Below are 27,835 nucleotides of genomic sequence, written 5' to 3'. Positions count from 1 at the left end.
GACCACACACAGCAGCTGCACCTTCTGGGGCTCGTTCCCCCACGCGGTCCCTCAGCTCTTTCCCTTCTAGGACAGTGCTTCTGGCGCTGGCCAGCTGCCCCAAGGGGGTGGCAGCCCCAGGGGCCACCAGACCCGCGTTAACTTCTCAGCCATGATTTGCAGGGACGTGACCCAGGCACGAGCAGCCGCCTCTGCCTCCTAGCCCGCATGGGGTGGAAGGTCACTCAAGCCCAGGGTACAGGTGGGAGGACTCCGGGCCCGCAGGCTCAGGGTCCCTGCGAAGAGGCAGCGGGGGCGCCCAGGCGAGCCTCAGCCCCCGCGAGGTGCACAATCCCGGCGGCGGGCGGAGGTCAGGGCTCGCTTTGTCTGCGAGGACCCGACCCGCGGAGCAGCCTTGGCCAGACACGCGGCGCAGCCTGGGCCAGCCGCGCCCCGCCCCAGACAAAGAACTCCAACTCCGGGCAGGTGAGCGCGGCGCCGGGAACCCGGGTGGCCGATTCCGCACCGGGGCGCAGACAAAGGCGCGCGCCCCCCACAACGCTGGGCCCCGCCTCCACCCTCGGACCCTGGGTGCCCTGACCCGGGCCTGGGACCCTCGGCCGCGCCGCACCCCCGCCCGCCCGCCGCCACGTGCGCCCCCGGGAGGACGCGGTCTCCGCGCTCGGCTCCGGGAGAGGCGGGGTGGGCAGAAGGCCCGGAGATCTCGGGCGTCCCGCTCTTCTGGGGGGCGGCTGCTCCCCCTCCCCTGTCCCCCCAAAGTCCTAATTCCCTCTCCGGAGCCCGCAGCGCGCACTCACCTCGCCGGCGCCCCAGGCAGTCACCACTAGTCCCGGGGCCGGAGCCGGGCTGCATGGACGCGGGCGTAGAGCGCGGGCCCCGGGTGGCCCCGGCCCGTCCAGGCGACTCCTCTCCCCGCGTGCCCTGCTCAGCCGGAGCTCGGGCCGGGGACGCGCATGTCCGCCGCGCCGGCTCTGCGCGGTCTGGGCGGCGCTCGGTGCGCTCTGGGCTCCCGGGCGGACGTCGGGCGCGGCGCGGGCCCCGAGGCGGCGGGCGCGGAGCTGGGCGCGCGGGAGGCGGGAGCGCGGGCGGGGCGGGGGCGGGGCGCGGGCAGACCCGACTAATCCAGCCCCGAGGCGCCGATCCACCCGCGCCCGCCGCCGGTCCAGAGTCCGAACGCGCTGCCTCCGATCGCGGCCACCCGGGGAAAGGCGCGCAGCGCTGCTGTGTGGGCGCTGCTCCTCTGGTCCTCACAACAAGAAGTTACGGACACCTGCCACCCCGCTCCCAGAAGGGAAAACTGAGTCAGAAAGGGCGACAGCCGGGCGCGGTGGCCGGCGCCTGAAACAGCACTTTCGGAGGCCGAAGTGGGCGGATCACTTGAGCCCAGGAGTTCGAGACCAGCCTGGCCAACATAGGAAGACCCCCGTCTCTACAAAATAAAAAAATTAGCCGGAGGTGGCGGCACGCGCCTGTGGCCCCAGCTACTGGGGAGGCTGAGGTGGGAGGATCAATTGAGCCCGGGAGGTGGAGGCTGCAGTGAGCCGAGACTGCACCACTGCACTCCAGCGTAGGTGACAGAGCGAGACCAGGTCTCAAAAAAAGGAAAAAAGAACGACCTGATTGCCACTGTGGAAAGTTGGGACCTGAAAGGAGGAGCCCTTCCCCCACCCACCCGCTGCAAGCCCCGCCCTCCCTGGGCCTCGGTTTCTCCCTCCGTGAAACGGGAGTGCAAAGTCGGAGACAGCTCCGAGCAGCTGCTGTAGCTGCAAACGGCTGCGCAGCGCACCCCCCAAGACCACCGCCCTGAACCCCCCGTGATTTTACACTTGAGGTGGCCGGGAGGGACAGGAAGCACCTGGCTCTCCCTTACGGTGGGGCGCTAGAACTCGGATCCAGGCCCAGCCACGGCTTCCTGCGAAGGCTGCTTATGTGCGCCTGACCGACCCAGACGCCCGGGCGGGACCCTTCCATCCCAGCGCCCCTCAGGCGGAAAACCAGGACACCAACTGCGAACTCAAACGCGATGAATAAGGGAGGGAGGGCGCAGCTCTGGACCCAGCAGTCGGGAAGTGTTTAAGGACAGGTCCCCTCCAAGCTGCTGCGTGGCTGGCGGCACACAGGGAGGCCGGCTCTGGTGCGGCCAGGGACAGACGACTTGGGCGCCGCTTTCGGGACAGAGGTGGGAGCTGGGACCACGTTTCTGTTTCTGGGCTTGGAAGGCCTGGCCCGGGCAGAGCCTATCCATGGCGGAGCCCGCAGCCATTCAAACCGCGGGAGCGGCTCCCACACGGGTTAGTTGGAGCCCTCTGCAAGCTGAACCAGCACTTTCTGCTCCCAAAGGTGCCAATGTGTGCAGGATGCCTCCAACGGTATAGAAGGAATCGCCAAGGTCGGCCTCAGCCAGGGAGTTCCAGCCCTCAGGTTCTATTTGAACTATTTACCAAATACACGTACTCCCTTTAGCAACAAGTCGCCCCCAAAGCCCTGCTGTTTCCTGCCATGAAAACGGCACCGCTTGCGTCCACGCACACACTGTGTCCACCCAGGCACTTCCGGGCACACTGCGTGCCGCAAGACACAGGGCCCTGAAGCCTGTACTCTGAGGACTTGGGACAGGCCACCACTCGTCTCACTGACGAGGAAACAGACGTGCTGCTGGCGTGGCTGGTCTGTGGCTGGGCTGGGCTGAGCCGGCAGGCTGGCTGCAGGGCTCATGGCTCAGCAGGGACACTCTTCCAGGAAGGTGGTGGGCCACTCCTGAGATGGGGATGGGGCCGCTCCATTTGAGATGCGTGGAGCCCTCAGGGATAAGTCAGGGTTAAGGTCAGGCCCAGGGTGCTGGCCTGAGCAAAGCCAGCCAGGAGGGGCCCTGTGCCGAGATCATTTCTGTCCATCGGGGGTCCAGACGGCGAGGCCCACAGAGAGGGAACGGGGCGTGGGGGGGAAGGGAGGAGAGAAGACAGACTCAGGCACAACCCTAGCTCAGCCCCTTCCTGCGTGCCTGGCCCTGGGAGGATGCCATCCCCGGTCCCCTCTTCCGGGCCCTGCTCTGGGGACCCTGCACAGATGGAGCCAGTGCATCCTCAGCCCCCTGAGAAGCTGTGCTGCCATCAGCTCCTTCTCTGGGTACAGGGCACGGGAGGCGGCTGCCCAGCAGGCCAGGGTCCCGCCAAGCTGTGCCCACTCTCTCTGCTGACTGGAGACCCCAGGGGGCTAGGGAGTTGGGGGAGCAGGAAGAAGGAACTGAGCGGCAGCAACTGGCCAGCTCCAATCGGGCTACGGCCAGTCTCAATGTGGCCGGCTCCTCTCTTGGGACCTCACCACTCAAATCACAGGAGAAGCCATCTTCCTCTCACAAACGAGGCTTCCAACCCCACTTTCCAACCTCAGTCCTGAGGCCGCCTTCAGCACTGACCATCCTGGAACAGGCGGAGATCCTGGCCTGGGTCAACGGGGCCGAAAACCCAGCCCCGAGCCCCGAGCCCCGAGCCCCGCCCCACAGCCCTGCGCCCCAGTTTGGGAGTGAAACTAGACTCTGAGAACCGGGGGCAGGTCTGTGTTTTGTTTAGAAAGGAGAGTAGCTCTGATATGAAAGATGTAATGAGGTTAGAAGTCTAGAAGGAAGCGAGTGGGAATAGATTATCTGGAGAAAGAAAGGCATTCACTGGAGAGCACGCTGATATTAAATATCAGGCTTCCAGGCCAAATATACATAATCCAGTTAGGGACTTGATGGTGGTGTTCAGAGGCACATTTATCCAGAGCTTATGGTTCAGAAACTAACACTGTAACTGCATCTGTCATCGTTACACAGCGGGGGGCCGGGGGGTGTCATCATGGGAAGGCATAGGAAGACAGGGTCCTCTCAGCCATGCTGCCCCAGCCACCCCAGGACACCGGATCACCCTGGGAACCGCCCTGGGGGCACCCAACCTCCATTCGGCCATGGTTAGCCGAGTGCCCAGGCCAGGAGACGACAAGACTGCTTCCTCAAGGCTGCCACTCCACGGGGCACGTGTCCTTGAACTGGGCCATGTCCTCTCACGCCTGGAGAGGAACCTCCCGCAGGACAGGGGTTGGGGGGCAGCACGAAGGCCTGAAGAGGAGCGTCCCACAGGAGGGGGGTGGGTGGTGGGGGCACAAAGGCCTGAAGAGGAGCGTCCCACAGGACGAACACTCAGACGCACCCAGCAGACTTGGGCCTTGAGTCGTGGCGTGGCGGGTAGGGCCTGCGCCTGCTGTTGCCCGGCCTGTGCAGGCCACGGCCACGCTGGCAGTGTGGCTTTGCCATGGAACGACTCTGAGGTTCTGTCTGTTGCAGAGGTGTGCACTCTCTGAGCAAGGCTGTGGTGCATAGGTGAGGGGTAGGCCAGACCCCCCAGGCCCGAGGGCGGCATCAGGGGGAGCCCAGAGAACCGTGTGTTCACCATCTCCATCCAGAATGTCGGGAGAAAAGCAAAAGCCAGAACCACCTATAGAGATGCTCAGATGCTGCTCAGCATCCCTGGAGGCTGCCGGCCTGGAAATGCAAATCCCAGCGAATTTCAGCTCCCAGGGAAAGTGCAGAAGGCACCGGAACTTCGCGGAAACACAGAAACCCAGGGAAAGCCTCTAAGGAGAGAGGACCCCAGGGGCTGGGGGAAGAGCCCAGGGATGCTGTGCCCGAGGCCTTGGACGGCAGCACCTCCCGGAACCCTGAGGCCACAACCCGCCCTGCAGGCTGGTACACAGGCACGAGTGCCTGCGGGGAGAAAGGTGGGGGCCGCCTGCAGGCCCCAAGCCCACGCCCATCCTGACCCTCAGATGGGGCCCTCCCAGGTTATCCAGGTGGACCTAAATCCGAGGACTGGCGTCATTTTGAGGAGAGGAGACACAAAGACACACACACAGAGGAGGGGCCACGTGAGGACGGACAGGGGCAGAGTCAGGAGCTATGTGGCCACCAGCCAGGGACGCCGGAGTCAGCAGGAGTGGGAAGAGGCAGGAAGGATCCTCCTCTGGGGCCTCTGGAGGGAGCATGAACCCAACACCATGATGCCGGACTTGTGGGTGTGGTCCCCACGCTCACGCTCGGGTGGGGCGGCTACCGTGGAGGCCACGCTCGCTCTTGGGTGGGGCGGCTACCGTGGAGGCCACGCTCACGCTCGGGTGGGGCGGCTATTGTGGAGGCCACAGGACACCAAGGCCCCATGCTGCCTGCCAGAGAAAGCCGTGACCCCCCTCCAGAGATACACCACAGCTACACTCCCACCTGAGGGAGAGCTGTGCACAGCACAGGTTTAACATTCATGAAATATTAAATCACAGGAAACGCATACCTCCCCCAAATGCATCGAATTCAGCCATCCCCACAGCCGTCCTGGGCAGGCGCTACTCCATTTTACAGGCAAGGAAACCAGGGCTCAGAAGGTCGTCTGCGGTGGAGGTCACCCCAGCAGGGGGCAGGATGGGGCCAAAGGCCACAAAAGCTTGTCTTCAGAATGTTTGGTTTCCGATTTCGATATAGTTCCAACCGCACATTTTATTTTTTTATTTTTTGGAGACAGAGTCTCACTTTGTCGCCCAGGCTGGAGTGCAATGGCGCGATCTCAGCTCACTGCAGCCTCCACCTCCGGGGTTCAGGTGACCATCCCTCCTCAGCCTCTTGAGTAGCTGGGATTATAGGCACACACCACCACAGCCAGCTAATTTTGTATTTTTTGTAGAGACGGGGTTTTGCCATGTTGACCAGGCTGGTCTTGAACTCCTGACCTCAGGTGATCCATCCACTTGGCCTCCTAAAGTGCTGGGATTACAGGCGCCTGCCACCACACCTAGCTAATTTTTGTATTTTTAGTAGAGACGGGGTTTTGCCATGTTGGCCAGGCTGGTCTTGAACTCCTGACCTCAAGTGATCCGCCCGCCTCAGCCTCCCAAAGTGCTGGGATTACAGGCGTAAGCCACCGCAACTGGCCCCACTGCACATTTTAGAAAAGCATTAAGATGCATATTTAACATCAATTAAGTTACATTTATTTAAGCATACTCATCAAAACCCACCTTATGAAACATCCTTTCTGTGACACCCTGTTCTGTTCCAAATCCACTCTGGGCTGCTGTTTTCAGACCCCAGTTTCTGCCGGTGCCCTGCAGTGACACCCCCAGCTGGGCCTCCTGAGGGTGCAGGTTGCCCTCGAGGCTTCTGAGGCAGGGGCGGCTCCTCCACGTGCCGGGGGTGAGGGCCTGAATGGGGGGCCCTTGTCGCTGCTCCCTCCCACTGCCCAGGGTCCTCCGGTAACTGCTGACCCCTCCTAAGGCGGTGAGGCCCTTCCCGACGCTTGAGGGTCTGACAGCTGCTGCAGTGTTCATGGGACCCCCGAGGTGCCCCGTGGCAACCGATGGCTCTGAGCCCCTTCTCTGGACTTCTGGGCTTCCAGTGCATCCTAAATCTTCCTTTGCTGTGACGGGGACACCACGGGGCCCTCAGGATGATCCAGGCTCTGTTCTTGGAGCCCTGTGAGCGAGACTAGGCCCGTGGAGTGGAGCAGCTGCCCAGGTACTCAGAGCCAAGTAGGGCCTCTGAGGCTGGGAAAGGCAGGACACCAATTCCCCTGAGGTCGGTACCTTGACTTCAGCCTGGTGAGACCCATCCTGGACCTCCAGCTCCACTGCTGCCATCAGCTCGTGCCGTTTTGAGTGACTGTGTTTATGGTGACTTGTTACAGCAGCTGTGGGATGCTGAGACCCCCTCGCACCCCCATTGCCCCGAGTCTCTGATGCTACTGCCTCAGCCAGGCCCCGCTTCTGCTGGGACCAGTGCAGAAGCCTCACTGGCTATTGGGCCTTTGATCTGAGGACCCGGGTGCTCGCTCTGTGGTGGTCATGATCTTGGTCCTCAAAGGGACCGACACGTCCGCACCTTGTGCCCGTGCCCTCGGCCCCTCTGCCTGGCTCCAGTGAAGCATGAGTGGCAGCTCAGGGTGGGGTGCTGTCCCTCCCCAGCAGGCCCCCACCAAATGCCGAGTTCTACCACGTGGGACCCAGGCAAGCAGGGCCCCGCAGCCTGCCACACAAGAGAGCGAGATGGCCTGTCTCGGGGACCCAACCACCCAAGGCCCCCACGCCCCACTGAGCCAACCCTCTCAAGGCCCTTCTGGGCTCAGCAGCCCCAGGTCAAAGTGCAGGCTCAGGCAGGAGGGTGGCGGCTTCAGAACCCCACACACCCTGTGAGGTCACCCCATGGTCACCCGGTGTGGGCAGGGTCTGTGTCCAGCAAAGGGAGTCCTGGCCCACGTTCACCAGAGACGGTGGCAGCTGGGACACCACTCCCTGCACTTTTGTCCCTAGGGAAGGATGGATGGGCCTCCAAAGCCCCCAGGAAGGTGCTCCCAGGAGTGGGCTGGGGTGGGTGGGGGGTGTGAGTCGCACACAGAGGAAGGCCTCCGTGAGCCACAGACACGCAGCAACCCTTCCTCAGAAGGTGCCTGGTCTGCTGGTGGCCAGATACAACAAAGGCGCAGCTGGCACACTGGACTGCTGTTGAAATTTCCCAGGACCCCACGGAGGCCCAGCAACTGCGGGGTGAGCGCCCATGGCAGGGGCCCCCAGCCTGTCCAGCCGTCCTTCTGTCTGTCCCGCGGGGTGAGTGTCCGTGGCAGGGGCCTCCAGCCTGTCCAGCTGTCCATCCGTCCTTCTGTCTGTCCCACGGGGTGAGTATCCATGGTGGGGGCTTCCAGCCTGTCCAGTCGTCCATCCGTCCTTCTGTCTGTCCCGTGGGGTGAGTGCCCATAGCAGGGGCCTCCAGCCTGTCCAGCCGTCCATCCATCCTTTGTCTGTCCTGTGGGGTGAGTGCCCCAAGGCAGGGGCCTCCAGCCTGTCCAACTGTCCATCCATCCTTCTGTCTGTCCCGCGGGGTGAGTGCCCCAAGGCAGGGGCCTCCAGCCTGTCCAACTGTCCATCCATCCTTCTGTCTGTCCTGCAGGGTGAGTGCCCATGGCAGGGGCCTCCAGCCTGTCCAGCCGTCCATCCGCCCTTCTGTCCATGCTGTGGGGTGAGTGCCCCAAGGCGGGGGCCTCCAGCCTGTCCAACCGTCCATCCATCCTTCTGTCTGTCCCGTGGGGTGAGTGCCCCATGGCAGCGGCCTCCAGCCTGTCCAGCCGTCCATTCGTCCCTCTGGCTGTCGTGCTGGTAGTGCCTGAACTCGCAGTTCCCAAGAACAAGAACCTACGAACTTCAGTGACGAGAAGACAGGTTCAGAGAGGACCCAGTCAGGCACAGCGCCCCACTGGAAGAAGGGTCTGCTGGGGAGGGGCTGGGTGTGGAGGACTGGCTGGCCTCCAGCCCTCTGAGGACCGTGCTTGGGGTGGGCAGTTCTCTCCTCTGCCTAGGCCCCACTGTGGCCCCATTTTGCAGACAGAACATGGAGGCTGTGGATGGTGGGCTGCCCGCGGGGTTGGCCCCACGCCATGTCTGACCTCATGCCACTGTCCCCCAGCCCTGCCCCTTCCAGGCCGGTGCTCTTGGCCGAGGCCCGGCACTGGGGGTGCTTCCTGATGGGCTTCCACAGATGGGCCAGACAGCCGTCCCTGGAGGTGGCCGTGGCGGCCACCGGCAGCAGGAGGAACGAGGCCACCACCACCTGGCGGCTGCCTATGGAGTCCCATATCGCTCTTCACCCCACACTTTTCCAAGAAAAAAGTGGTTAGACACAAACTGCAGACTTGCGAAGGGGCCATCTGGCAGCGCCCGAGCCTCCCGTCAGCTGCCAAGGAGACTCCTGCCAAGGGCCAGGGGAGGGGGCGGCTGGGCGGGCACAGCGTGAGGGAGGTGGTGGAGAGGTGTCTCAGTCAGTCTGTTCACGTGGAGGAGGGCTGTCCAAAAGTCTCCACCTTGATTGGCAGGAGAGCCCAGGGTGAGTCCCCGAGGGGTGGCTGGCCTGGTGGGAGCTGGCACCCCAGACCAAGCTCAAACCCGCAGGTGTGGGATGAGATGTGAAGTGCACTGGCCTGAGACGTGTGCCCGCGCCCTCCCCACCACTCCATCCAAGAGGCCCCCTCGGGGTGCAATGCCACCTGCCCCGGCGTCCGCTTCTGCGAGCAGGGCTGTTCCCTGCATGGCTGCTGGGTCAGCGCCCACAGACCCCACACGCAGGACGCTGTCTGTGGCTTCTCCGTCTTCTGCCCACTGGGAGCGGCCAGGCCATGTGAGCAATGGGCTTCCCAGGTCTGAGTGAGGTCTCTGAGGGTCCCTGTAAATGTGGGCACTCGGGGACCTTCCTTCCACATCCAGTTCACAGACGGGTTCCACACAAGCCCGGGGCTGCTGAGGGGCTCTGGGCACTGCTGATGTGAAGCGCCCCCACGTTCCTGTCTCAGAGCCTGGAATTCTGCCATCTGGAGCCTGCAGGGCTCTGTCCCTCCTGCTTCTCCTGCCTGCTCCCTGGCAGGGGTGCCAGCCTCGCACAGCGGTGCCCAGGGACAGAGATCTGGGTGCCTCTGCTCCCAGCAGGTAGGGAGGAGGGCTGGGGACGGCCAGTGGGGCGCTGGCTGACTTCCCACACCTGCCTACGCCTCTGTGTGCGTCTGGATGGGCTCCACGCACACCCTCCGCCCAGCGTAAGTTCCTGACCCCCTGAACCCAGTGCCGGGCAGAGAAGACCAGGAGGGACCTGAGGTCTCCTGCCCTCCCAACTCTCCCAAACTCAGGAAGCTAATTTCCGAGCATCAGGGGCTGGATGCCACGGGGAAACGGAGACGTCTGGATGGGGGTGTCCGACGGTGCAGCATCCCATGCACTCGGAGGGAAACGGAAACTCCTGCTGCTGCCTCTGGGCTCCTCCCTCTCGCTCCGCTGCAGCCCGGGATGCACTGCCGGCTCCCAGAACGCACCAGGGTCGTCCCCACCTCCAGCGTCTGTCTCGAGTCAGCCTGGGACACACCCCTCAGAGCACGCCCCAAGGTCACACAGAGACAGACAGGCTGACGGGCCAACAAGGAGAAGCCCCTGCGGTTTTCCTGGCCCACCCTGCTGCTCTGCCCGGCCTCCGGGAGCTGCCCCCCAACAGAAGCAAACAGGGCCACAGGCAGGCCCCACCCACTCTGCCAGCACCGTGCCCCTCGTGCGCCGGCGCTCAGACCTTGCCGCAGCCAGAAGGAGCCACCATCATGGAGACTCAGTGTTTGGCGGAGCTGCCTTCTCCGTCCCCGCCCCGCCAGGCCTCTCTGCTCTCCCCAGAGTGGGCGTGACCCGAAGTTGTGCCCTGGAGAAAGGCTGGCAGCCCCTCTCCGCTCCCCTGCCATCCTCCGCAGCCCCTCTCCCTCCCCTGCTGTCCTCCTCAGGACCTGTGGCCACCACAGCCCTGGAAGCCCCAACACGGCCCCAACAGCACGGAATGCCAAACTCGCCCTGCCGGGACTCTCCGTGTGCAGGAATGCTGACCTCGCCCTGCCGGGACCATCCGTGTGCAGAGCCCTGGACTGGACTCAGCCTCCCCGACCCTGGGGCTGCTCGGGCGTCTCAGAGATAAACGCCCCAGTGTGCAGACTCCACCTGACCCCATTCTAGAACGCTCTTTCAGCCTGTGCTCTCCCATGGACCCCTCGGCCTCCAGCCCAGGCCCGGGCAGGGGCCACATCACTGCAGGCACAGCCTGCACAGACATCGTTTGGGTCTCGGAGGCTGGCGTTACCCTTGGTGGCTGGATATGGGGGGTGTGCAGTTATGGGGGCGGCTGTCAGCCTTCCACGTGGACCTGGACTCCGGGGCTGCAGGCGGCTTTGCCTCATCTCGGTAAGGCAGGCGGGGAGAGGAGAGGGAGCCCCCAGCAGGCCCCAGGCTCCCGAAATCCCCTCCTTCCTGCCGCTCTCAGAGCAGCCCTTGGTTGTGGAGAGTGTCTTCCCCAAAAACTGCTTTTAAATGAAAGGAGGTAGGGAGGGGGTGAGCGGCTATTTCCCGGGTGCCTGTGACCTCATTTCATTCCTGAGATCAGGACGAAGGTTACTCCTCTGAAATGTTAGGCCTGTCAGGGTTCGGGCACGGGAGCTGTGGGCAGGGGCTGAGGGCCACGCGGAGCCACGCGGGGTCCCAGGTGAGGCCACTCCTGTGGGCTTCATGACCACCAGGACGCGTCCCCAACACTGTCCATCCGCGGACGGGCAAGGAGAGGTGTGTTGGGCAGGGACATCGTGGCTGGAAGCAGCCCAGGAAGCCGGAGCCCCAGACACGGCTGAGCCCGGCGCTGCGGCCCACACGGCGCCTGCCCCAGACCCCAGGCCGCCGCGACGGTGCGGCCTCTGGCTTCCATGGCGACTTACCTTGACTTCTTGGCGCATCACAAACTAAACCACCGAGCCCCTCCTCCCCCGGCCACCGCCACTGACTCCAACATCTGGACCCTCACCGGGCCCTCAGCTGTGAGACCCCACAGCCCAGACGGCTCCTGCCAGGCCATGGGCCACCGTGGGCGTCCCCCAACACCTGTGCAGACCCCTCATGGAACTGTTCCATTCATAAAAACCTGCCTGGACCAGGGCGAGAAGCGTCGCACACACACAGCCAGGGCGAGAAGCGTCGCACACATGCAGTCCGCCTCGGGCCTCTGCAGGGCCGTCCCTGAGGCCGGGGTGTCCATTCCCCTGGCACATCTGGCAGGGCCCTCACCCCCATCCAGGTGCCCCCGGGTAGCCCTCGGCAGTCACAGGGGGACAGTGAGGTGCAGTGGTTACGGGCCAGGACCTCGCGCCACCTGCCTGGCCTCCTCGCCCTCCCGGGCCTGATGCTCCTCGGCCACAGCAGGTGACGGTTCCTCCCCGCAGGGCTTTGGGGCAAGTGGGGCAGGCCTGGGCCCTGGAGCTGCCCTGGGGCAGAAGGAGAGCCCCCCCGGAGGCTGCTCCGAGGCTGAGGGGACGTGGCTCAGGGGCTGCTCGGGGGGTTCATTCCTGGCTCAGGCTGCAGGAATCCTGCACTAGTGGGGACTGGATTACTCCTGAACACTGAGGGTGACTGTGATGTGGTCATAGGCTGCGCATCTACCTCCTGGTTCTGGGGGCCACCGGGTTTAGGGTGGGGGCTGGGCTCTGCCCCTGCTCCCTCAGGACTGATGGGGCCAGTCCCGGGGCACAGGCCCAGCTGCCCTCTGCTGCCCAGGAGCTGGAGCTGATGTGCCCGACCCCACGGCAGCCCTGCCCAGGGCACCCTCCTGGCTGGGGCAGCACTGATACCCACCTGTGCCTGTGTCCCGCCAGCCACAGTACCAGCCTCAGCCCTGGACAGGCTCTTCCACAGCCAGGAGAGGCCAGCACCCCCACACCTGGGAGGCCACAAGCCCCCTGCACCCACCGGGCGGGGGTATCCCCCCAATGCCCGACCTTCTGCCTGGTCTCCAGGGCCCACCTCGCAGGGCCAAGGTCAGCAGGGGAGGGCAGGGCCGTCAGCCGAGCCCAGGAGGAGGACGCTGGGCTTACCTTGTCGTCCGGGCCGCTCTCGCTGTCACACTGCAGGGACAGAGAGACAGAAGTGAGTCGGGGCCCCACCAACCAGTGTCACCCCCCGGGGCACGGCGGCAGCCACGCTGCAGGGACACGGGTGGGGCGGCCCTGGCTGCTGCCGGGAGAGGGAGGTGCCAGCAGGCCCAGGTGGTCGGGGCGGTTAGGAGGAACCTGGGCCAGGGCCCAGTGCTGCACCAGACAGACCTGGATCACAGCCCCCCCGGGTGGGATGGACAAAGGGGCACAGCCAGGCCGACTTGTCAGCGGTGGGGAAAAGACTGGCCCTGCAGCCCGAGAGGAGCCCTCACTGGCCAGACCCTCAGAGCAGGGTGGCCATGAAGACCCCCATCCTGGGCCAGCCAGAGCCTTCCTCACACCAGGAAGGAGGGCAGCCTCCGGCCCAGGATAGCCCCACTGTCCCCAGTGAACCCCCGAGGGGATCGATGGCACCACATGGGCTGGGAGATCCAGGCACCCCAGCTCCTCATGGTGGGCAGAGCCTGGGAGCCCCTGGGGTTAGGACAGCCGGGGGCAGAGGAGGGGCTGGCAGCGCACAGAGGGCCATGACTGCTCAGGGTTAGACACTCGATGCCAGCGCCATTTGTCAGCTTGGCTGGTTAGGGTGGGGGTGTGATAATCCCGAAAACAAATCCGTTTTCCATTTTCAGTAAGCAGAGCTTTGAGAAGAACACACTGACTGCAATGTCCCCCAAAACAATCAAAAGGGGAAAAATCTCTTCCTGGCAACTGCAATTATGAGGCATTCATGTCGAATGAATGACCTGGCGGAAGAATAAACCCCCCCAGTGCATGGAGGGTGGTGAGTGCCAGCCGGACGTGTGGGCGGCGCCCTCCTGTGTTGAGCCCACTGGGTTAATGCAGGGAACCGAACGCACGGCCACCCTCCACGTCCAGCCGCAGCTGCGGAGTGTTCAGTGACGGAGTTCACGGTACGGTGTGAAATGTGCTTTAGCAGACACTCTGCAGCCAGAACGTGCTGCTCCCAGCGCATGACGAGTCACACTCCAGGTGGCTCCTACTGGTGGGACCCCAGCTGGGACCCCTGGGGAAGCTGGGCAGCTGGGGTGGGCCTGTGGGGGGGTCTCCTGAGGCTGACAGGCTCCCCCAGGCTGTCTGTCCCGGCTGTGTGCTGCCCTGGTGGGCTGGGCCAAGACCCCCAGGGTGGGTGTCCTTTCCCACACAGAGGAGGAAGGTGTGAGCCTCTTCTGGCTGCACAGTCGTGGCCAAGCCCTCTCCTAGGGTCCTCCCTGGTCTGGCCTTTTAGCCATGACCCAGCCCTCTCCTAGGGTCCCCCCTGGTCTGGCCTTTAGGGTGAGAGGTAGAGAAGGGCCTCAGTCCCACCTGCACCCGCCCAGCCGGGCCCACCACACAAGCACTGAGGGCTCCAAGTCAGAATCAGGCCCACCCCGCCCCGGAGGCCGCAGGTGCAGAGCTCACCAAGGGCTGGGCCACAGGACCCCCACATGCAGACCAGCTTTGCTGGCGGCCCTGGGTCCCTTGAGGCCTGCATCTCCCCTGCTGTGATATGGGCGGGCCTTGGTGTTTGGTGAGGAAAGTATGAAATGGAACTGCCCAGGCTCAGCCAGAAGCAAAGGAAGCAAAGACCAGGATGTGGGGCAGGGGAGCGCAGGAGCATGCCAGAACACGCCAGGGCTGAGGGGACCAGCAGGGCCGGAAGATGGCAAAGCAGGAGCTGAGACTGTGCCAAGGGTGCCCTCTGCACACGGGGAGCCTGGGGAAGGCAGAGAGGGAGTGCGCCCTGGAGGTGGGACAGGAGGCAGCCCCACTAGCATCCGGAGGCCTGTGGGGGAGTCAGGTGCCCTTCTGGCCTCACAGTGGGATTTCTGGGGACCCCCAGTAAGGCCTCTCCCTGCTGAATTTGCGCTGCAGAGCCTTTGACTTGGAAACTGCAATCCCACCAGACTGTCAGGGTTCTGGCCAATCAGGCCTCGAGAGCAGCCTGACACTTGGGGCCACATGGGTGCACCTGTGGCCTGGGGGCCACCTGCCCAGTCCAGCCTCTGCTCTTGTCCCCACACCCAGATCCCTGCTTGAGCCTGGGTTGGCCCTGAGACCCATGGGCCAGAGCCAGGAGCTCCCACAAGGCCGGACCTGGTTACAGATCTCCCCGTGGGTTTCAGGTCTGTGGCTGGACCCAGCCAGGCTGACCGCACAGGCGAGGGTTTAATGTATCCAACAGCAAAGAGACACTGAGGGGTGCTTTCCAGCAAGCGCACGAGAGAACGCTACATGGATCCTCTAATTAACCAAACAGCACGGCATTGTCAGCCAGGCACAGGCAGGGGCGTGAATGAATTTGTGTTATTAAGTCCTACTGAATTAATGTTTAACTGCAGTGGAGTCGGCATTGAATGAGGCAATTAATCAGGGTGAGGAGAAAAGGAGAGACACATCCACCTCTCGGGAGCTGCTCGAGTGAGGCGACCTTTCACGGGGCCGGGGCTGGGCTCGGGGGCTCAGGGAACGTCACCCTGGTGTGGTTTGGGATAGGCAGGAATGCCTGGGAGCAGAGTACACACCCCAGGCCCCGAAGGGACATGCTAGGCATGGTCAGGAGGCCAAGACTCAGGCTCCAAAGAAGACGCCCGCTGTGTACTGCACGGCCCCACGCTGGGCGAGGCCCTGAGCTCTCTGTGTCTCGGTTTATGCTTCTGTAAATAGGAACAACTTACAGGGTTGTCCCTTACAGCTCATAGGGTTATTGTGTGGCTTAAATAAGTGAGTATGTGCAAAGCACTAAGGCAGTGCTCGATATATAGTCAGTACACTATACACATATGATAGTATCATCACTACCATCACCATCCTCATCACCACCATCACCATCCTCATCACCATCACCCTCATCACCATCCTCATCACCATCACCCTCATCACCATCACCCTCATCACCATCACCCTCATCACCATCCTCATCACCATCCTCATCACCATCACCCTCATCACCATCCTCATCACCATCCTCATCACCATCACCCTCATCACCATCACCCTCATCACCATCACCCTCATCACCATCCTCATCACCATCACCCTCATCACCATCCTCATCACCATCACCCTCATCACCATCACCCTCATCACCATCACCCTCATCACCATCCTCATCACCATCACCCTCATCACCATCCTCATCACCATCCTCATCACCATCACCCTCATCACCATCCTCATCACCATCACCCTCATCACCATCACCCTCATCACCATCCTCATCACCATCCTCATCACCATCACCCTCATCACCATCACCCTCATCACCATCCTCATCACCATCCTCATCACCATCACCCTCATCACCATCCTCATCACCATCACCATCACCCTCATCACCATCCTCATCACCATCACCCTCATCCTCACCACCATTTTCACCATCATCCTCACCACTGCCACCATCACCATCATCCTAACCATCGCCATCACCACCACCATAACCACTATCACCATTGTCACAACCATCACCATCATTGTCATCACCACCCTCACACCACCACCACCATCACCATCCTCATTACTACCGCCATTATCATCAGTATCATCGTCCTCAGATCACCATCCTCCTCAACAGCACTACCATCAGTTATCTTCACCACCATCACTGTCATTACCATCAGGTCATCATCCTCACCCTCATCCTCACCACCATCATCACCATCATCGTCTGCCCACAAAGCCAAGAACGAGAAGATGCCATTTCCCCTGGCGTAGGTGAAGTCCTGGTCTAGGAGTTTTAGAGTCTCTGAGCCGTGGCAGTGCTCACGCTTGTCTATGACCCTGATGGCCAAGGCTGGAAAGGTGAGCCTTCCTGCAGCCACGAGGAGACCCTGACATCAAGTCTCTCCTTCTCTGCTTGTCCTGAGCTCCAATGGCAGCCAGCAGGCAGCAGCTTCCTGTACCATGGTCTGCCAGCCTACAAGGCCCCTCTGAGTCTGTCCGGCCTCACCATCCAATAATGGCCCTCATGACCACTTCTCAGTGCTTGTTCTCTCCACCCATGCCCTCAGTCAGTCTGGTTTTAAGCTGCACTGAGGCTTGGGGGCCCTAGACCACTTAAACCTGGGTGCCTGGGGTGGGGAGTAGTAGCCGGGTGATTCCGGCCAGTGGCCGTGGGGGCAGGCTCTGGCCCCGAACCACTGGGCTCTGTTCCTTCCTCCTTCCCAGGGCCCCAGCCCTCATGCCTAAGGTGTGGGGTGGCCAGAGGGAGGCACCTGACAGGAGTTCCAGACCACTCAGCAGCGCAAGTCAGAGGCCAGGTGTGAGCCAGGGCTCCCCACCCCAAGCCCACAGCTCAGCTCCCCCAGGCCCTGGGAAGCTCTATCTGCCCCACCTTCATCCCGGGCTGGGTGTGAGAGCCGCGGTGGGGCTCGGAAGCACAGGCACCTGTTTCGTCCTCCGTGAGAGTGGGTTCCCCGGCCACCCCAGGAGCCACTGCGTGTCACTGTTTTCACAGAGGTGGCTGTGTGGTGGGGATGCCTAGCACCTCCAGGCTCCATTAGTGGCCTTCCCAGACCCTCACCCATGGGTGGACAACGGCCTTGAGACACGGCTTTTAGAGCCACAAGCTGGGCAGGGGGCACATGGGCTTGGTTTGGCCTGATTTATTTTTTTTAAATTGGCTGCCAACATTTGAGCACCTGGAGACTTCTCATGAGCACCGATGGCTGCTTCCTGCTGAGAACAGGCAACTGCATCCCCACGTGACAGCTCCCTGTGGGTTCCCAACACCTCCCCCAGCTTCTGGGCCCCGGCCCTGGGGTGTCAAATGCTGGGCATAGCCCAGAGTTAACATGCACCCTGGAGCCCAGTCTGGGCGGGTCCTGGCCCCACTGCTTCTCGGAGCCCGGTCTGGGCTGGTCCTGGCCCCACTGCTTCACGGAGCCCGGTCTGGGGGCGGGTCCTGGCCCCACTGTTTCGTGGACACCGGACACCATGGCAAAGGTCTCTTCGTTTCTCTGAGCCTCAGTTTCCTCATCTGCAGAGACAGTGGCACCTTCATGGGGCTTCTGAGTCAGAGGAGGCAACGTGCATGGCAGGCTCAGGACAGCAGCCGCTGGCGGCCAGGCTTCATAAATGGGAGCTGCCATCAGTGTCATCTTCACTGTCACTGTCACTGTCACCACCACTGCCACCAACCCCTCCCCCTTCCCTCATCCTCAGAGGCATCTGAGCCCACCCCACAGCCAGGCATAGGCCCTGCCAGCTGGCAGTGCACCCTTGCTACCCAAAGAGCCTGGAGGGGGCTTGGCCCCCATCACCCAGGCCTCCCTGCACCCCTTCCAGACCCTGGGTGGCTACAGGCTGGGGTTGGGGCTGCCTGTCAGCCCCACCCATGGGGAGACACAAATAAGCAGCACGGCTATTAAGCAGCAAGGGACGCATGCCTCCCCTTCCCAGCGCAAGCGTTAATTACGGCTTCGGTGTGCTCAGGGGCCGCCTGATCCCACTGCTCAAACAAAGGCATGAAAAATTCATAAGCAAGGACCCTACACTGAGGTCGCCGCTCCCAGGGGTTCCTCAGTGTCTGGCCCCGACCAGGCAGGGTGGGGAGGAGACAGGAGACAGAGGGGCCAAGGGGCTGTCCTGGGGAGGGTCTAGGCCCAGCAGTGGGGGAGGGTGCTGGAAACACTGCCAGCCTCTGCTTCCACCTCCCCAGCTTCCCATCCAGGAGAGCCGTCTGGGCCCGGTGGCTGGGAGAGGGGCTGAGGCAGGGCCAGTGAGGGCCAGATTTCTGCCCTGAGGCACTGCATGAAGGTTCCCGAGCAGGACTACCTGGGGCAGGGGGCCCTGACCCCTCCTCACCAGCAGAAAAAATGCCCCAACAACACGGGCGCCTGCACCAACCCGAGGTACCTCTAACAGTGGCAAGGCGTGGGCAGGACGGAGTGGAAAGGCCTGGCCTGGGTGTTGGGTGAGAGGCCGAGCTGCTGGGAACACCAGTGCGGAAGCCCCACCCTGGCTGAGCGCGTGTGGTCCGAGTGTGCACATGTGTCCTCCGTGGGGCCCTGTTGAGCCGCGCGTGCCCACCCAGGTGCCCGGGGATACGAGGAGCATCTGCTGTGTGCACGTGTGCCGTGGCGCGTCCTGCGTGTGCAAGTTCCTGGCCCCTCCCTGTGCCATCTGGTCATCCTGCCCTTGGTGGCTTCTGCCCTCAGTGTCCTGCCATGTGTCCCAATGTATGTGGCACGTGGGCGCCTCAGGAACTGCCACGGAGCCACGTGCCACTGAGTGGGGAAAAGGGCCACCTGTGCCACCTGTGCTGGGCCCTCGTGGGGCAGATGGCAGCTTGGCTGCTTCACCTATTCTGTCTGAACCTGCAGCCCAGAAACTCCAGCTCCCTGGATGGTTCGGGGCGGTGGGGGGAGCAGCTCTGGAAGGGATGGGGCAGGAGCATGAGTGGCTGTGGGCCCATGCCCTGCCCTGTGGGACCCCATCTTCCCAGATGGCAGGGCCAAGGGGCCCACCTTCATTTGGGCTGCATGCTGGGGCGGCATATGCAATGCATTCCAATCAAGCGATTTGGCTGAAATAAGGGGCAGGGGCTGGCGTGGCACCGGCAGCCCCCAGGGCTGAGAGCAGCTGGGGAGGTTTCAAGTTGAGCTTCACACTGTGTGAAATGTCTCACGATTGGAAAGGTCATTCTCAGCCCCTTTTGGCCGCCTCAGTCCTGTTAATCCGCACCCCTCCACCATGTGGGCTCAGCCCAGGCTCCACTTCCCTTCCCCTCCATGGGCAGAACTGAGCTGCCTGGTGGGGCACAGCCAGGTGGGAGCCACTTGTGTACTCACCCCACGCAGCCGGGCAGCTGTCCCCGGGGTGGGGGTGGGGGTGCGTGACCTCCGGCGGGGCTGCTGGCCCCTCGTGGGCAGGGGGTTACGGGTGCGGATGCTGGAGCTGCAGGGCCCAACTCTGGCACTTGAGGGTGAGGCGCCTTTGGCCATCCACAGTACTGGCATAGAATGGATGGGTGGGGCCTACTGAGTGGATTTGCACCTGACGTGCCTTGGGGTAGGGGTGTGGTGGGAGGCTGTGCCCCCAGTGTCACAGCAGTATCAGCCCATTTCATAGGAGAGAAAGTAGAGGTTCAGAGGGAAAGAACTTTGTTCAGCTGCATGGCTACTCAGCAAGGGCCTGGAGCTGAGCCCAGGACTCAGAGCTGGGGATCTGGGGATCTGGGCTTGTGGGGCCATAGGTGTGGGGCTGGGAGTCCTCCTGACATCGGGGAGGGGTCCCCCTGGGCAACGCAGGTGCAGTGAGCAGTGGGCTTGCCCTGGAGTCTGGTTCCAGGTGCTGATGTGGTCAGCCCAGAGCAGGCGTCACACACACCACAGGCGGCTCGGAAGCCCACGGGATGGCTGGCAGGGACAGTGTGTGGTGGGCGGGTCAGGGGGTGTGTGGAGCCCACTGAGGGGATGTCTGGCCTCCATTCTGGCAGGGTTGGGTGCAGGAGACAGTGTGGGGCTGGGCTCTGCTGCTGCACCACGCCAGATGGAGGTGTGCCAGGGACCAGGGTGGGTAGGCGGTTGGGGCCAGGGTGGGTAGGCGGCCGGGACCAGCTGGGCGCACTCTCAGGGTGACCCACAGGGAATGGGGCCCAAGGCCGAGGGGAGTCAGCACCTGGCGGGAGGGACCTGGGATCAACTGAGAGGGCTGGGGGGCAGGACGGGGCTGGGAGACTGGACTGCGTGGGCATGGGGCTGGAGGGCAGGACTGGGTGGGCCAGGACACAGGGCTGGAGGGCAGGACTGGGTGGGCCAGGACACAGGGCTGGAGGGCAGGACTGGGTGGGTGGGGCACGGGGCTGGGAGACTGGACTGGGTGGACATGGGGCTGGAGGGCAGGACTGGGTGGGCCAGGACACAGGGCTGGAGGGCAGGACTGGGTGGGCCAGGACACAGGGCTGGAGGGCAGGACTGGGTGGGCATCGGGCTGGAGGGCCGGGGCATGGGGCTGAGGCTTCCTGGCCCACCTGACAGCCAGCTCCTCCCTCTCTGACCCTGATCCTAGCATAGACACTCCCCGCCCGCTCCCCAGGCCTTTCTTCTCTGGAGACTGGGACGCCCGCTCCCCAGGCCTTTCTTCTCTGGAGACGGGGACGCCCGCTCCCCAGGCCTTTCTTCTCTGGAGACTGGGACGCCTGCTCCCCAGGCCTTTCTTCTCTGGAGACTGGGAGAGCGGGTGCCCGGAAAGAGCTGCCATGGAGCCCGAGGGGTGGGGGCCGAGCAGTGTGTGGGGATGCGGTTCACACTGGGCTCACTTGCAAGTCGCCACGGACCCACCTGCTGCCGGATGGGGAAACTGAGGACCGAGTGCATGAGAGCCCACCAGGGCACAGCCTGGGGGTGGCTGGGTGGGTTCTGAATCCTGAATCCAGGCTCTAGAATCTGTGGCAGAAGCCCTGGAGGCCACGCTCACCCTCTGGTCAGGGCCCCGCCACACTGAGGCCCACCTTCCTCTCGCTGTCCTGGGAGGTGGAGGCACCTTTGCACCTGGTTACACAAGATAACCAGGTGGCGGGTCCTGAAAAATGCTATGTTTGCTTACTCAGCAAATTCAGTTTTTATGAGTGTTTAGGCTTCAAAGCACAACAAAGCGCTAATTACCCAATTAATGAGCAATTAACAAGCAATCAAGTCACTGCAGCCAACAGCCACAGCCTCCAGGAGCTGCAGGTGAGTGAGGCCCTGGAGCAGACACGCCGGAGCTGGACTTGCCTGTGCACCCTCCCGACAGCGCCGAGGCCCCATGGGCTGTGCGCCCGCCTGCAAGGGTGCCTCCCGGTGGGGGCTCAAGCCCTCAGGAGAGGCTGTGCCACGTGGCGGCTCCGTGGCCATCACTGCCAGGGAAAGCTCTGGGCTCTGCGGCGCCCACTGGAGGCCCCCACTCAGTGCACCCGGCACAGCCCACGCTTGCCTTGGGCCTTGCAGGACTCAGGCAGCCCTTGACCTCCAGTCCAGGCCCATGAAGAGACAGCTGGGGATGGCAAAGGGGAGCGGTGGGGCTGCAGGGCTGGCACCCCTGCCTCTGGCCCCAGGATCTCCTGATGCATTTCTGAACTTTCCCTGAGAGCTGCCAAGGGAGCAGGCCTGGCAAGCCCTGCGTCGGCGAGAATATGGGGCTGGAGCCCTGGTTAGGAGGAGAAGCAGCTGGAGAACACACCCTCCCAGGCCCCTTCCGTCTCAGGACCTCCTATAAATCAAACTAACTCCCTCCCAGGCCTGGCCCCAGGAACCGGCCCCTGGGTCACAGGGCCTCAGTCCAGCCACACCCAAGCTCACCCTGACCAGGGATCTGGGTGAGCCCGTTCCCGCAACGCTCTTCTTCGAGTCCCAGCCAGTCTGGCTCCTCCTGGCACTCAGGGCTCTGCGGCCCCTCCCCTGAGCTCGCCATGCAGTGGTGGCCCCTGCGCCTGCACACGAGTGCAGCCAGCTCCTGCTCAGGACCCTGATCCCACCCAGCGATGATCTCCGATCAGCTGCTTATTTGCTATCCATGGTCTTGTCTGTTGAGAACATGGATCCTGTTCCCGAGGATCCATGGGATCCACTTAGCTGGAGACATGGCAGGCACACGCGTGGGCAGCCTGGGCTCCGAAGTCTGCACTGCCTGTTGCCCCACGCTGTGGTTGGACGGGACAAAACTGTCCTCGTGGGGGCTCCCAACTGTCACAAAGATTGGGGCACTAGGTGCTGGGGGCCAGTCCTCAAGGGAGCACTGCCAAGCCCCAATACAATTCCAGAACATTCTGTCAGATGTGCAGAATTAGAAACCTGCTTAGCACCACCTGAGCCTTGGGCCTAAATGCTCTAAAATGCACAAAATCACCTTTAATTTTCTCAAGTCACGACTGCCACAAATAGGAACATCTGGACTGGCATTTGCACTGCGACACCCTGGGACATGGGCCGGGGAGGACCCACCACAGCTGCCTCCGGGCTTGGCCCAACCTACACACTGGACAGGCTGGACCGGCATTTGTGCTGTGATGCCATGGGACGTGGGTGGGGAAAGCACCCACCTCAGCCACCTCCGGGCTCGGCCCGACTCACACACTGGACAGGAACCGTCTCACTCTGAACAGCTTTCCATTCTACACCCGAGTGCCACTTCTTCCTATTAAGTACATGTCCCTGGCCACACACTCCGTGGGCTTCACACCCACAGCAGAGGGCACCCACCACACGACAGGGCAGCCATACAGCACATCCCTAACCCTCTGCCCTCACATCCTGTCAAGCGTGGCCACCTGGGGCCCCTGTGCTCTGGCCCTCCAGCTGTCTCCACACAGCAAGGGGGTTCCTGGTGACAAGAGCTGGCCACCAGCCGCTTCCACTCTACCCCACCCCATGCCAGCCTGAAGACCCCCGAGTGCCACCAGAGCCCCTGGCCTCACCGTGATCATTACCACACAGGCATGTGCACAACATGAGCATATATACGTGCATGCAAAGACACCGTTACGTACACACATGTGCACAGCCACATACATTTTTATGTACACACGTACACTCACACGCAGTCATGCATGCACGTGCAGTTATACATACACACATACACATAATACACTTTCACATACACACGTGCACTCACATACACCATCATGTACACATGGCACACACACTGTCATGTACACATAGCACACACCACATACACATGCACTCACACCATCACGTACACGTGTACTCACACACACCCCGTCATGTACACATGCAGTCACACACCATCATGTACACATGGCACGAGGTCATGTACACGTGTACTCACACCGTTTTACACGTGCACTCACACACACTGTCATGTACACGTGCACTCACACACACACCATGTACACACAGAACACACTATCATGTACACATGGCACACACACTGTCATGTACACATAGCACACACCACATACACATGCACTCACACCATCACGTACACGACACACCTTCATGTACACGTGCATTCACACAGTCATGTACACATGCACACACACCATCACATACACGTGTACTCACACACCATCATGGACACACATGCACTCACACACACCATCATGGACACACGTGCACTCACACCATCATGGACACACGTTCACTCACATAGACACACATGCACTCACGCACACCATCATGGACACACGTGCACTCACGCCATCATGGACACACGTGCACTCACGCACACCATCATGGACACACGTTCACTCACATCATAGACACACGTGCACTCACACACACCATCATGGACACACGTGCACTCACGCACACCATCATGGACACACGTTCACTCACATCATAGACACACGTGCACTCACGCACACCATCATGGACACACGTGCACTCACACACACCATCATGGACACACGTGCACTCACGCACACCATCATGGACACACGTGCACTCACGCACACCATCATGGACACACGTTCACTCACATCATAGACACACGTGCACTCACGCACACCATCATGGACACACGTGCACTCACACACACCATCATGGACACACGTGCACTCACGCACACCATCATGGACACACGTGCACTCACGCCATCATGGACACACGTGCACTCACACTGTCATGTACACATGTGCACACACACAGGACTCCTAACCCCTGGCCCCACGAGCCTCCCCTCTGGGTCTCTGCTCAGCGGCTTCTCTGGGGGTTCCTGCACCCCCTGGACCTAGTGTGCTTGGGGCACCCATAGCCTCAGCCTCACTTCCCCAGGCACCTCCTGCTCTCTGATACTGGCTGCATTTGCTCCTGTTCCTCATCTCTGGGAGAGCTGGGATCTGGCAGCCAGTGCCCCACACACCTGCAGATCAGCTCCACTCACCTCTTCACACCCAACCAGCACTGTCAGGGGGCCAGGCTGCAGCCCCCATCCCGCCTCAGAGGCCTCACCAGGGTTTCCTTCCATCTCGCCCTCTACATCCCCGCAGCGGATGGCGTGTGGATCTCAAATCCACTCTCCTTTTTCTCATTAGTGTCCCTCCCAGCACAGCCCTGGCTGGGCTGGAAGAATTAATGAGCCTGTGTCAGGGAATGAATAAAAGATGGCCCCCTGGCCCCGAGCACGTGGCTGACCTTTCTTGGAGCCGACCGTATTAATATATTCTCGTGTTGTCAGGCTCAAAGTGCTAACTGCCTCATGAATTATTTATCAACACAAAAAGTCTTAACCAGAAACAGTGTTAACATTAATTCCTAACCCCCGTGTCACAGCAGCCCGGCCTGTTCCCATAGTTGGATTTCAGCTTGATGGGCACCCCAGACTCCGGCCTGGCCCTCTCCAGCAGGGCTGTGCGCCGCCACCTTCACTGCCTGTGCCGCCCTCCTCGGTCAGGCATCTCCCTGTCCTGTGGGGCTGTCCTGCCTGGTGGATGGCTGTGGCCCCCGTACCTGGGAGTGCTGCAGGGAGCCGTGGGTGGGGTGAAAGGCGGCACTCATGAGGCTCCTCTAGGGCGGGGGTCCAACCCCTCCCCTGGGACCTGGGCTGGGCTGGGAGTCTCTGACCTGCAGAATGTGCTGGAATGGTGCTGCCAGCCTGGCTGAGGCTCTGGGAGGGCTGGCCACAGCTGCCTGGGCCTCGAGCCACCGAGGCCCAGAAGCCAGGCACGTCAGCAAAGCCACCCTGAACCCTCCACCCAGCCCAGCCACCAGCCACCGTCCCCAGGAGACCCCAGTGAGCACAGTGCAGCATGGAGGAGCCACCCAGGCTGAACCTTGCTCAATTCTGACCCACAAAACGGGAGATAAAAGAGCGTGTGCCCGCCTCGGGGATTGAGCCCTGTGTGGGCACATGCGGGGCAGGGAGGTGGCGAGGAGAAAAGGGTGGACAGGGAGGGGACCAAATCCATTGGCCCCATCTGGACCCCGCCCTGGCAGAGGGTGCGACAGGTGCAGCTGACGCCTGGGCCTCGGCTTCCGCATCTGCAGACAGAGGCGAGGTCTCTTCATGGACGTCACCTGTTTGCAATCAAATACCATAGGCGGAGGAGTCAGATGATCTAAATGCCATGGAGATGGTGTTCTCACACGCAGACACTCCCTTCACCTGGGGCCTGACAACGCAGGTAGCGTCCCACCCTCTGCAGCCCACAGAGGCCAGACCTGGAGTGGAGGCAGACGGCAGGACAGCCACCTCCCAGGACCCCAAGTCCCTGCTGCCCCCGTGCTGAGTGGAGGCAGACGGCAGGACGGCCACCTCCCAGGACCCCAAGTCCCTGCTGCCCCCATGCTGAGTGGAGGCAGACAGCAGGACGGCCACCTCCCAGGACCCCAAGTCCCTGCTGCCCCCGTGCTGACCTCCCAGGGCTGAGTGGTGGTGCCTGGGCTGCTGGAATAAACCCAGCCTGGACCCTGCCCCTCTCAGCACTGGGTGGGTCAGCCCCTTTGTCACTTAGCCTGGGGTGGTGGGGGATAGTGGCACTATCTGCACAGCCTCCCATCCTCTATGGCCCAGCTCCCCTGCACCCCTCCCTGTTCTCTCCCACAGCGGCACCCGCCCGCCTCAGGTCCTGCACACACAGGCTTGCCCCTACCCAGACGCCCTGGCCTGCCCCTTCTGAGATGCTGCCCCGACCCCGGCCCACCTTCCTTCCGACCTGGCAGCTGCTGCTCTCTTTACCGACTGGCTCCTCTCCCCTCTGGAATGGCAGCTCCCTGGGGGCAGAGACCCTGTGTGACGTGCTCCTCACACCCCAGTGCCCGGCATGGAGCCCAGCCCAGAGTCAGGCTGTGCTGAGGCCACTGCCCTCAGGCACATGATCACCGTGGCATGGACAGACAGATGGGTGGCAGATGGGGGACAGGTGGTGGGTAAGTGCATGGATGTGGGTGGGTGCAGATGGACAAATGGGTGGGCAAATGGGCACAGGCTGTGGCCACCACGAGGCGAAGACATGGCTCAGCCCCCACTCCTACGGTCCCCACACAGCAGCCAGCCTGAAAGACCCTCCTATGCTCAGAGGTTGGGAGGAGACTGCAGCTCTCTGACTCCAGGGAGAGGCTGGGTCGGGAGGAGACTGCGGCTCTCTGACTCCAGGGAGAGGCTGGGTCGCGAGGAGACTGCGGCTCTCTGACTCCAGGGAGAGGCTGGGTAGGGAGGAGACTGTGGCTCTCTGACTCCAGGGAGAGGCTGATGGGTTTTTATTGCTTCTGTACAAATTATGGCTGCTCAGAAGAGGCCCAAGGAGCCCTGTAATGAGTGTCATAAACCTGCCTTGTAAAGACAGTGCCTGTATCGGGCCCTGGCACAGAGCGAGGGCAGTGGGACCCCAGCGGCTGGTGGGCATCTGCAGTGTCCCACCTGGCTGGGTCTCTGCCCCTCCCACCCACCTCCAGCCTCCCTGTCCCAGGCATGCCCCCAAGCACGCGGGGTGGGCTCCTTCCTCAGGGGCCTCAGGGCCTCTCACTGGCCCCTCTGTTCAAATCTGTGCCTGCTTCGGCCGGCCTGGCCGCCCCCCCACCCTCCTGCGCTGCGCTTAACACCCCGCCTGGGACAGCAACTCCTTGGCTTCCCTTACCCGGGTCTTTCCCATCTTTCTCCCCACGTGCATGCCTGGCCATGGACACATTCAGCACACACGGGCTGGAGGGGAGGCAAGGGGACGGATTTCTCCACACCTCAGTTTGTGCAGGGTGGGCATCTGTGACCCTGATGGAGGGCCTCGCCAGTGGGGACGGGAAGGGCCTGGCGGGGGGCTGCGGCCAACTGGGCACTACTGGGGGCAGAGGAGGGCGTGTGGGCATAGCCATGCAGGTGGCTCTTCTTGACGGGCACAAGGGGCTGGGCAGCCACATGGAGGAGAATCCTGGGTGGGTGTGGCCGAGTGGTGAGGGAGGTCTGAGGGTCTCAGCTCCCAGTCACTGAGGTGGGTGGCCCCGTTGGCCTCTCTGGGCCTGTGACCCTGTCCGGAGAACGGGATGATCTGGTAACTAAATGCCGCGTGCAGGGTGAGATGGGTCCCTGAGGCCTGGGCCTCACCATGGGCTGCCACCACCCTGCAGCTCACCCGGCCCCTCACTCTGGCCCCTGCTGGCCAAAGGCCCTTCCAGAACATTCTGTGCACGGGTGTGGGAGGGCGAGCCAGGGTCCTGTGCCGGCAGGAATGGCTCCAACCCCAGCAAGCTCTTGTGGATCCTCATTCTGTCTAATCGATCCACTAGTCCCCTGCCACGCTGGAGTCAGTCACCACATCCTTGGGTGGAAGCAACTCTACCTTACAGCACTGATGGTGGCTGAGAAGGCCAAACCACACACTCGGGGCAGAAGCTGCTGAGGATGAGCAATAGCTGGGGCTTTGCTGGCTACCAATGTGGACAAAATTACACCACTTTAAG

At 62.3% G+C, this 27,835-nt stretch overlaps 2 protein-coding genes across 15 annotated transcripts in view; both read right to left on the bottom strand.

The window, feature by feature from the left end:
* Window positions 1-27,835, bottom strand: part of FBRSL1 (fibrosin like 1) — a 93,008-nt gene that overhangs the window by 23,647 nt on the left and 41,526 nt on the right. For all 14 annotated transcript variants that reach the window (XM_054528463.2, XM_054528461.2, XM_054528464.2 and 11 more), the window contains one exon: window positions 12,441-12,470. In XM_054528463.2, coding sequence (XP_054384438.1) covers window positions 12,441-12,470 — 30 coding nt within the window. The remainder of the gene's footprint in view (window positions 1-12,440; window positions 12,471-27,835) is intronic.
* LOC103892170 (uncharacterized) lies at window positions 1,102-12,434 on the bottom strand. The gene is given in 3 exon segments (XM_054528473.2): window positions 1,102-7,809; window positions 7,812-7,905; window positions 7,907-12,434. Coding segments are annotated over 3 exon segments (918 nt in total). The 5' UTR covers window positions 8,144-12,434; the 3' UTR covers window positions 1,102-7,222.

The sequence above is a fragment of the Pongo abelii genome, chromosome 10 (assembly GCF_028885655.2).
Source record: "Pongo abelii isolate AG06213 chromosome 10, NHGRI_mPonAbe1-v2.0_pri, whole genome shotgun sequence".
NCBI lineage: Eukaryota > Metazoa > Chordata > Mammalia > Primates > Hominidae > Pongo > Pongo abelii.
Note: the sequence above shows the minus strand (reverse complement) of the source record. Positions and strands in the feature narration are given on the sequence as shown.